The sequence below is a fragment of the Pelecanus crispus genome, chromosome 5 (genome assembly GCF_030463565.1).
Source record: "Pelecanus crispus isolate bPelCri1 chromosome 5, bPelCri1.pri, whole genome shotgun sequence".
NCBI lineage: Eukaryota > Metazoa > Chordata > Aves > Pelecaniformes > Pelecanidae > Pelecanus > Pelecanus crispus.
In genome coordinates this window covers 32,064,749-32,076,034 of record NC_134647.1, presented here as the reverse complement: position 1 = coordinate 32,076,034, position 11,286 = coordinate 32,064,749, and the positions used below count along the sequence as shown (strand labels likewise).

The window sequence follows — 11,286 nt, the reverse complement described above, 5'->3', positions numbered from 1 at the left end:
CGGGCCCCAGCCCCGCTGACGGAGCGCCGGTACCCGAAACTGCGCTGAGAGAAGGCGCCAGGCGCCTCCGAGAAGCCCCGCCGCGGGCCCAGCCCCGCCACGGCCTGAGGGGCACCGTGGGGAAAGGTGCCGCCACCCGCGCGACGGCCGCCTCAGGGCTCCCCGCTTCCCGCCACGCTCTTTTTAAAGGCTTCGGTGACGTCATCGCTGGCGCGCGGGGGGGGGGGCCGTCAGAGGCGCGTTGCCCCGCCCCCGGCGTTCGGCCGCGGCCTCGCGGCGCGCACGTGCAACGCCCCCTGCTGGGTCTCCGGAGGGGGCGGTGCCGATAGGCGGAGGCCGGGAGGGGGGGGCGGGGCGGGGGCGGCGCGCAGGCGCGGTGCGGGGCCGGGCCGCGGGCCGGGGGCGGCCGCTGGGGCGCGGGGCCGGCGCTCCCATGAGCAGGCGCTGCCCGCCGGCTGCCGCCTCGCTGCTGCGGGGCCTCGTCGGCCCCGCTGCCCTCTGCCTGGGCAGGAGCATGAGCCTCTGCGGGGCGCCGGCCGCCTGCGCCGCGGGCCCTGCGGCCGGCAGCGGCAGCAGCAGCAGCGGCGGCGGCGGCGGCGGCGGCGGCGCGGGCTTCTCCTCAGCGCGGCTGAGCCCGCCGTGGCTGCGGCTGCCCGAGGTGCCGGGCGCGGAGCCGCACCGGGCCAACGAGCTGCTGCTGCTGCTGCCGCCGGCCCCGCGCGGCCCGGCGCCGCCGCAGCATCACGTTATCTACTTCCCGGGGGACGTGCAGGTACGGCGGGGCGGCCGAGGGCGGTAAGCAATGGCGGGTGGGAGCGGCCCGGGCGGCGGAGGGGAAGCGGCGCCGGAGGGAGCCGCTGCCGGCGCGGTCCGTGCGGGGGTGAGGGGAGGGGGCGGCGGCCGCGGCTCCGGCAGCGGCAGTGGCGGGCTGCGGGGGTCCCGCCGCGGCGCGGCTGAGCTCTGCCCGGGGGGGAGGCATCGCGGGCGGCCGTTCCGCCCGTTACCGGCGGGTGAACGCAGCGGGAGCGGGCCGCTCCTGAAACCTGAAATGGAGCGGCAGGGGAGGGGCAGGCTGCTTCCGTAGTGCTGCCGGAGACTGACGTTTCTGGCGGTGGCGGCGGTGTCTGAAGTCGTACGGATCAAAGGAGCCCCGGGGGAGCGGGGAGGACGCTGAAGCCCTCCGGTGGCGGGTGTTCTGGCAGGCTGAGCCCCGCCTCTGCGTGCGGGTGAGGAGCGGCCCAGCCGCCGTCCTGCGGATGCTTCGCGGGCGCTGAGGCTTTCGCAGCGTGTCCCGAAGGAGGCACGTGTTGTCTCCCAGTGGGCGAGAAATTGGGAAGAGAGACTCTGACGAGCTGTCCCTGGGCATGTGGTCGACCGCTGTAACACTGCATTGCATTAATGTGATTGCATTACATTAACACTGACGTTACATTAGCCCTCTGTAACGTACTCTGGTGCTCCGGGTAGTCAGCTAATCTCAAAAGTCGTTACTTCCCAAAAGCAGGAGTGGTGTCTTTTTGTTCTGCAGAAAGGCTTTTTTTTCCTGTAAGTTGAAGATGCAGAACTCTGTGGATTTTCATTTTAAGGGTTGCAACGGCCTAAGAAAACCTTTTTGATTACCATTCCTATGTATGGCTTTATTATTCCTTAATAAAATAAACTAATTAGTATTCTCTGCCATTATGAATTTGGAGGTGAGGATCATTCATGACTTGGGGGTTAATTTTTTTGCATTTACGCCCCATATGGATGTGAACAAGGAGAGCAGACTCCCTACAGCTGAGTGAGAGGGAATTTTTTTTTCTGTAAAAAAAATAGAAAACTTATTATGAAGTTTTAATCTGTCATTTGTCTGTAATAAGATAATCAGTATTTCTGCAGATGGAGATGATACAATAAAATTACGTATTCTGTGTGACACTAAGTTGAATAATACTCTAATCTTCTCTTGGAGCAAAGTCAACAAAAATTATGAATATTTCCATGTGCTTAGTTTTATTGTATTAATTTTGGGGGTATTAAAATGTAAAAATATTAAAGTAGAGTAAGTAAATCTAAATATGCCAGTTTCTTTAATGTGTTTCTTGTTCTGGAAGCCTAGCAAGCAAGCAAGCACCTCTTAAATGCATGTTTCTCTGTTAGTTACAGTCCTTTCTTATGAATTTATATTCATATACACTAGACGGAGCTGAAGTATTTTCACAATGTAGTAATGCGTCTTTCCTTTTTTTTTTTTTTTAATTTTTCAGAACTATCATGACATCATGTCTTGCCATCCAGAAAACTTTCAGTGGGAGCACTGGAGTTTTGAAAATGTTGCTACCATACTTGCTCGCCGGTTCCCTAATAGCTTTATTTGGGTTGTAAAGTGTTCTCGAATGCACCTGCACAAATTCAGTTGTTATGACAACTTTGTGGCGAGCAACATGTTTGGAGCACCAGAGCACAGCACTGACTTTGGAGCTTTCAAGCATCTCCATGCATTGCTAGTTAACGCATTCAGACTCTCTCAGAATATTCTACTGTCCCAGAAAATTGTGCATGGTGTCAGCAAGGATGCAAAAATAGCTGCTTGTAAATTACAGCCGCAGTCTGTTCCTACAACGAATGGCTGCTCGTCCACAGAAGGAGAGAGAGATTGTGAATGCTCTAATAATTCTGCTATGAACTTCATTATACCGTCTGCTGTAGGTGCCGTGTCGTTTACTTTGATTGGCTTCAGTAAAGGTTGTGTGGTTTTGAACCAGCTGCTTTATGAGCTGAAGGAAGCTAAAAAAGACAAGAATACAGATGTCTTCTTAAAAAACATAAAAGCGATTTACTGGTTGGATGGTGGTCATTCGGGAGGAAGCAATACTTGGGTTACTTACCCTGAAGTGCTGAAAGAACTTGCACAGACAGGAATTGAAGTTCATGCTCATGTTACACCATACCAAGTGTTTGACACAATGAGGTCATGGATTGGGAGAGAGCATGAGAAATTTGTACAGATACTTGAAGAATTTGGTGTGGAAATAAATGATCAACTACATTTTGCTGATGATGTTCCCTCCTTAGATAACCATTTCAGAGTTCATGAAGTATTTTGAGACTGTATGTATCTGAATAGTATATTCATTGTAAAAGCACTTTTGACACTGTAAATGTTGTCATCTAGATTTACAACTTTGAGCAGATGCTTTCTGAAGAGAATACTAAATCAGTCCTGCATTGCTAATAGAGACTATAGGTAAATTTCAGTAGCTTAAAAAGGAGGATTGGGACCCCATACCTACAACAGGTGTTGTCCTTTGATTCCTAGAAAAAAGTGTTATGAAGAACTATCCTAAACATGTTTTTTTGTTAAATGTGAACATTTATTCTCAACCTGTTGGCACAATTTTTAGTCCTGGATGTCTAACGCCATATATTGCCTTTAATGGGAGTTTAAAGTACTCAAGACTTTCAGATGTCTGGATACTTCAATTCAGTAGCTTCCAGGGCTAAAAACTTTGGTCTTTGTCAATAATAGATGTAACATTAGGGTTTTGGCTTAAGGAAAATGATAATTGCTAGAACAATCTTAGTTATATATTTTGGTGAAAATTGTTTTAATTAGTTAATTAAATGTTCCAGTTCTGTAACATTTCTCTTAATTGAAAAAAAGTCATAAATATTTACCTTTGGAATAATAGTGCCAATCCACTTTTCTTCCTTACGTGCACCTTGCCTTTTCCGTCTCTATGAAGTTTCGTTAATTCATTGTGCGGTATCTGCTAGTGAATAGCCATTTCACCTGGGGGCTTGAAAATTTTTACATAGTTATGTTAAGTGACCAAGAATGGTGATGAGGGTGTAGCTTATTGCTGTTTCAACATACCTTGCTATTGCTTTGGCTAACTTCTATAAGGACCAGCAGTAATACCTGTATTTTTGAGTCAAGGTGTCTTTGTCCCTGCCTTGGACTGCTGCGGTTTTTCTTGATAATTGCTGCATTGATGTTGGTCTAAATTGAGCCATAAGTACATAACGTATTACAAGTTGCATTTGTAATAACAAATTTTAGACTTGTGTTGACCGTAGCTGTTTCAGAATGCTTCTGTTTTTAGAACTATTCTCTCTTTTGAATGTATTGCAGTAGTTGCTTCTAGAGCCACCCAAAAATCGATTTTCAGAGCCTAATTTTTCTTACAGAAAAAAAACTCGTCTAATTAAATACAGAGCCAGACAAATCAGATACAAAAGATGTAATCTAGTTCAGGCCCCAAACCTGAATGTTCTTCAGAAAGAATTACTGAAAGATGGACAAATGAGGGTATTAGTGGAACTTTTCTACTGTTGTAACTTTTTCCATTTATCTACAAATCTTAGAATCACTCTTAAAAGACAACTGCAGCTATTAACAATGAACCAGTAGCTTAAAGTGGTTTTGGATTTCCAGGAAGTATAGGAATACAAAAGCAAGTTAGCAAAACACTATGAAGATTATACAAACAAATGTATCTCAGTTCTGAAAAAAAAAGGCATTTTATTCAACCTTGTTCCTATGTTTGGCTTAGCAACATCTTCCCCCTGCTTCTTTCTTTCCGTGACTCTTACACTGTGGAAGGAAAGCCCTGGGTCATCTTTCTTCTATTGGCATCATTAAAACTTACAAGGTTCACTGGACACAGTATTTTTGCAACTCTTGCAGAGGTTGTGCACATGTTAGTGATCACTGAAGAATGAGAAAAGTGCGTTGAACTCTGAAGAAAGTTTTCTTAATACTGGAAATATTAAGGGTAATAGGATTATGCATACAGTGTGCACCTTACAATGGGAATGTGAACTCTATTGCTAATAATCGGACTAATGTACCTAGTTGATAAAAGGAGAAATAGTCTATTTTAATTGATGGAGAAAAGTGCAACATGCAAACATTCTCACATTTTATAAAAGAATCTGAAATCTAGTTCCATCTGCTTTTTTTAAAAACACTTTCTTGGAGACTTTGTTCAACCCTATTTATTGCTTACCTTCTTAATGCACTTGTAACAACTTGTTTGTGTCTTCCAAGGAAGGCTGTGTGCCTTTTTTGGTCCTTTTGATAACCCTTGCACCATACGCAAGGAGTTTTTTCTGTAAAGGAAATATGGGTTACCTAATGAAGTGGTTTTAATAGAAAGCCTACAAATTGCTTGAAATATCTTTGATTATCCACTTATAAAATAAAAACAAATAAACAGGAAAAAAACCCCAAACACCCCACTGATCTTGCTCCCTCTCATTTCAGTTTCACATTGACCAGGCTAATTTGAGTATGCTAAAACTTGCCCTATCCAGTAACAGGGCGGATCACAGACCAATTTCCAAGCAATTCTGTGCCAGCCAGAACAGCAGTACCAGTAGGTTGTTGCAAGCTTTTGGAAACAGTTAGTAAAATATTGACATTGTGTTCAGAAGTTTCTGGATGGCTGTCCTATGAAAATAATATTAACCTGTTTGATGGAGGCTGCTTACAATAGCTGTTAAATAAAATAGGCTTAAGTGTTGCTTTATTAATTAGAAGAATAAGCACTTTGTTGTAAAACTAATCTTGTTTTGAGACTTTGTGTTGTGGAGGGAAAACTGGTTGGTTTTCATTCTCTAAACAGTTGTAGTACTCTGTTGGAATGTGCCTCTGTCATTCACTACAATGCATGCTAAAAATAAATTTTGCAAACAATGTGGAAAATAAACTCTTTCTAATGGGTGAAACCACTTTGATGTGAATGTAAAACCATTAAACAAGGAATGTGCAGTGAAGTTTTGTGGATTAAGCTTTATCAGGTGTTTGTGGAGACCTAGTTTAAAAAAAGTCAGATTTATTTGATAGCTTTTCTCCAAGGCAGGCTTTGTATTTGTGTAGTCAGCATCTGTAATTCTAAAACAGCTTACTGGCATCTCACATACATGGGAAAGCCGGCATGAAGTACCCAAGGGTGTGAACATTTCTATGTTAGGATGAAATATGTTATAGTTTGGATATGCCCGTTCTTCAACGTTAACTGTAAAGGCAGTTTTTAAGAAGCTTAGATGTAAATGCATAAAGTTAAGTGATTCTCATGCTTACTTACAGTGGTTTAGTTCAAGACGTTTCTGGTTTTGAATGGAGTGAGCAACATTACGCAGTCCTTAGTACAACCTAGTATGTAATAGCTGGTACTTTTTATATTGCATGCTTGTTTCATGTACAATAGACAAGACATTCTTCAGATTTTGAGAAATGCTAAAATGTTTTAAGCTGTGCCTGTTAAATTCCTTTAAAACAGAGCTCAATTCTGTGAAATTGTCCAGATTCTGTATGACCTAAACGGTTTTATTTTTGTGTGCATCTTAAACAGTAGAAACTTTGGTAACCTTCTGCCTACCTAGGACTAATTTAATTTCATCTCTGTAAATGGTACTGCATAAATCAGTATCAGCCCTTAATTGTGAAAGGTGATTAAGGTTCGAAGTCTTAACATGTTGCTGAAAGGAGCAATCTGTTCTGTCGTCCCATTGATAACATCCTGCTGCATCCCTTATGGTAGCACAAGCACTTTATGGTGAGCTGTTCTATCTTACTAAATTAATATTATTGCTGATAGAGGTAACCAACTGGAATGCTATGTATTTAAATAGTCATAGAAATTATTTTAAATAAGACTGCGAAGTCAGTTCAGGAGTTAGGATGTTACAACTGTGAATATTCACAGATAAAAGTGATTGTGCATGATCATGCGCTCAGGTTTTCCCAACAGGTTCTTTTTGAGCTATTTGCAGAAAGAAAACGTCACCTGTTTTTTCCTCTGTCCTATGGTGCTTTTACAATGCTGTCTTTCCTAAGCTAACAGTTACTTCACTATCTCTGGAGATGAACAATATTTGTTGTCTGAAAGTTGAAGCACTGAGGTTAAAGTATACCCATCCATTTACCTTGAATACTTATTTTAAATTACATGGGTCTTGTTAGTTAATATAGGAGAGAAGTTAAAGAACAGTAAACATTTTGGAATGTGTGTGCGCTCTGTTGTGAGCCACGTTTTTAGGTACATCACTGCCTAGTAGAATCTGCGAACATGAATAGTGTGTCTGGTGTCCCTGTGCAATACAGAAGCAAAGGTGAGTGCCTCAGACTGCAATCCACAAGAGACAGCCTCTTCCAATCACCTTTGGACTTACTTCTTCAAAATCTTTTTAATTGTACATTGAAATCTTATTTCATTTTTTTAAGGATGGTAGATTAAAGAAAAAAATGTTTATTTCTGATGCTCATAACGTGATGAAAATTTAGACACATTTAAATATTGCTGGTGGAGGCCCTAAGACTAAGGCTGCGTTTCTGTTGGTCTTACTGATCTCTTAACTCTGTTCAGATGCAAGGTAACTGTTCTTAACTTGAATAAAATAACACGAAGTCATTAAGCAGGTTGTCCATGATCATAGAACACCTATGTGGCGGAGACGGGCACTGCTTCTCCCAGTGCCAGACATACTGTTCCTGACAAAATTAATTCTAATTAATTACTATTAACAACATAATTCACTCGTCCTGCTGACAAAAAACACTTGCACAGGATTAGCTGTTCCACATCACTGTGGAAACCATGGAAAACTGATTCAGGCATTCATTTCACATATAATGTAGTGTGGGTTATAAAGTAGTGATGGCTTTGTTATCGTTTCCTGTTATTAGGGCTTCCTTACATGTTTCCAAGTGACCCAAGAAGTGCTGGATTCTACTTAAGCAAATGACCAGAAAAGCATCTGGTAGAACAAAAGGGATAAATACATTCTTACCTGGTTTTTCTTCATGTGTATAAACATCTCATGTACTTGAAAAGAAGAATGCTGTTACTTCAAGGTTCAGAATAAATTTTCCTTCTTTTAGTTAAGCTTTCAGAGAGCACTTTCAGTCACGATTGTTAGTTTCCTTTGTTGGCACTTCAGAGCTGAGTTGTTTCTAAAGAAAGCACTGCTGCAAGAGACACACCAGTGCTGAAGTGCAAAACAAGGCTCTTTGCATCTCCCACACCAGAGTTTACCCACTGAGCAGTACTCCTAAGCCTGGGTGTCAGATAAAGCTATTGCATCCCTTACAGGCTATCTGCATAGCTCTTCTTTCTCACTCCCCATCATGAGAAATAGATTGATTTTGCATGATGGAAGTTTGAAGCAATTCATGTACTGCTTGACAGCTGAAGTATAAATGTTTTCCCAGCAGAAATTGTCCACTACTGCGATCTGCATTATTATTGCAAGCAATAGTTTCTGAGCATTTTTGTACGAACATAGCATTGCATGTGGAGCTGCGCATTTTACATGGTTGAGCAGTTCTTTTAATGTTTTCAATCTGCTCTTAAAAATGTTGACTGGGAACAGATCTGAACAACTGGAGTGAGTGTAATCTGCTCTTGTTGCTCTCAGGAACTGCCACTTAAAAGAGATCATTGCTCTCAGGAATTACCACATACAGAGCTCAGAATCTATCCCCAATCCTAGAGTCTGACCCAAACCAAAATAGGAAATCTTAACATGCAACTTTACCACAAACTTAGATAACTGTCCGCAAAAAATTTAAAATTTCATCTGTCCTTCTAGTAACACCAGAATCTTTGGTTATTGAGTGATACTAACTTGACTTACAAGAATCCCTTGTAAAAGTTACTGTCTCAGAACATGTATCTTCAACACCTGTGTTTGCATGGAAACATCTAAATGTCTCAGGTTTGGGAAGATACGTTTTGGCCAGAGGAAAAAAGAATGAAGTCTGTACAGGAATTTTTTGGAAGCTGTGAAGTAATGCATATTAATACAACCTCTACTATGGTAACATCATCCTCATCTTAGTCAAGTTAGTAGTCCTGTTGTGGGTCTAAGAGTGTGAATGAGGCAAGTAGTTTCATCCTGCATATTTAAAAAGGATTGCAAATATATTTCTGATCCTTTTTGATCAAGTCAAACCCTTTCACATTAAGCATTTAACTTGACACTTGTATTAAGAACCTAGACCCTGGAGGGAAACACATTCTTAAGTTAGGTACATCAAATCTTCAGCACTTACATGATAGGCAGAGTTTTAGTGACCTGTTTAATAGTTTGACAAGAGAATATTTTGACATCAGTTTTTTCATTTGACTCTTTCCACAGCCAAACACATTAAGAAAAATGTATAAAACATTTATCTTCTGAAATTATTTTTGTCCTTTATATTTCATATGAGCAAGAATAAATAATTCTTTCCAGATGTTGATTTGCGATGAACTTACATTTTAAAAGCCTCAATCACCAAATTTTTAGAGTAATTTGAAGTTTGGGGTAGGCCAAGTTTAAACTGCTGATTTCAGATACTGTTTCTATTTAAGTATCTTAATTCATCTTTCAGTCCTGGGCAGTCTGCGTCACGTAACTCCTCTGTTGAATACACTGTTTGAAGCAGCTGTTTTGAATGCTTAAGATGGTCAGTGTTTATTTTTCTAGTACCTGTTACCACAACTTCATCTGTTTTATTGTGGTGTGATCCCATTTTGCTTTAGGTCTCTAAAGGACAAACTTCCACAGAATGTCAGTGGCTCTAATTCTTTGTGTTATTTCAGTAATGGGTTTTTAAGTGTGGCTACATGTATTCTCTCACTATGTTAGCTGGAAGTTATTCCTTTAATCCTTTCACCATTCATTCATCACTTCACTGCTTGTTTCACACCATGTAGCACAGTGGTTAAAAAGCACCAAGTACTTTTTTTTTTAACACAGTAACTTCAAGATTTTTATCAGGAGTCTCATTATGCTCAAATTAAGAAAATACATTTTTAAACTGCTTGGTTTCTTCTCAGAACAACTGTTTTATAGAAGTTATTAAGAAATTGAAGAAACTGGTTCAAAGTGAAAAAAGGGTGGCACTGACAGAACAATTACTGTGCTGATCTTCCCACTGATCTACACAGAATAATTTTTGTTGCTCTTTCTTGAATATGCACTTACATCACATCTGGTGGGGTTTACTGACAGTCTTAGAGAAATGAAAACCAAAGAGGTCATGGGGAGGGGCAAAAAAACCCCCACTGTCATTGCAGAGATTTCTCACAGAACACTGAAAGAGAAGCATGAGCAGGGCTGGGTTATCCACCAGCTGATCAGGGTGAGATAACCTCATTTGCTGACATACAAAAATAAAATAAAGGCTTCATTTTAGAGTTGGTAGTGTGAAGGAGAAATAGCTGCACTTGCTGTAGCACTTGGCTCACATTTAATTCAGCATGACCCTCTCTTCCCAGCCAGATACACACTTTCCAGTCCAAACTTCACGCTAGCCTAAACAAGTGAATTATTGCAGCTTTCCTGCTGGGCTACCTCAGCACTAACAACTGCCACTGAGGGATGCAAGGGTTTCGTTTGGCCTAAGGTGTTTAGATTAATAGTTTAATAGCCTCCCTTACAAAATACAAAGGGGGACTGAAAAATATCCAGAATGGCATTCTGAATACTCTGAATGCTTGATAGATCTTATTTATGCTTTTTACATACATACTATGAAAAAAATATTATTGAAAATCTTAGTATCACCATTAGGTGGCACAGCAGTGAATGCATTTGACCCACAGGATTTTCCCCTTTCTCCTCTCCCCAGGAGCCAATGGCTCCCAGCCTCCCTCCAGAGGACAGCAGGCACTTCTCACAAGCTGAGACATAAGCGTATCACTCGTACACTGATTGCTGCTCCATGAAGCTTTCCTTATTTATACTTGAGTGTTGAGGGGGCCTGAGAATACCAAGCTAGCACCTCTCGTTTGGGAACGGAGAATCAAGAAATGGCAGAATGAGGGATCAGCACAGTACTTCTCTGTACTAGCATATTGAGAAACTGCCGGTGGTTCGAGTTAAAAGAGATAGCTGTGCAGGCACAGTGCTGGAACACAGCTTTGTCTAGCCCTGCAGGCTCTCTGAGCCTCTCCGTTTAGTCCTAACACACAAAGAATATGCGCTGTACACCTCTGTAATTCAGATGGGGCCCTCGACATTACCAGTCCAACAGAGCCAAGAGGCTTCCCCAGCCTAACAGATGCAGGGATTCTGTCTCAGCAGTATGCACAAGCAACCCTTGTTCGTTTTCGAACAAAAATTTTGGGAGACCTTGTTGTGATCCCAAATTTAAATTCTACCCTCAGAACGTACAATGATGCCCATCAGAATCGCTTGGCTGGTTCCATTCATGCCTATTCATTAAGATGGCCGGGTGCCCATTCACATGGTAGCAGACTATTTTCACTGTGTTGAACTGCCAAGAAGAACAGGTTTAGAAGAATAATC

The 11,286-nt window shown here is 42.2% G+C and overlaps 1 protein-coding gene across 1 annotated transcript; it reads left to right on the top strand.

Moving 5' to 3' along the window:
• The first annotated feature begins 433 nt into the window (after positions 1-433).
• On the top strand, positions 434-3,089 carry C5H2orf69 (chromosome 5 C2orf69 homolog). Its single transcript, XM_075711460.1, has 2 exons — positions 434-772; positions 2,250-3,089. Exons 1-2 carry the CDS (start codon positions 434-436, stop codon positions 3,087-3,089), a joined length of 1,179 nt encoding a protein of 392 aa, XP_075567575.1.
• The last annotated feature ends 8,197 nt before the right edge of the window (positions 3,090-11,286 follow it).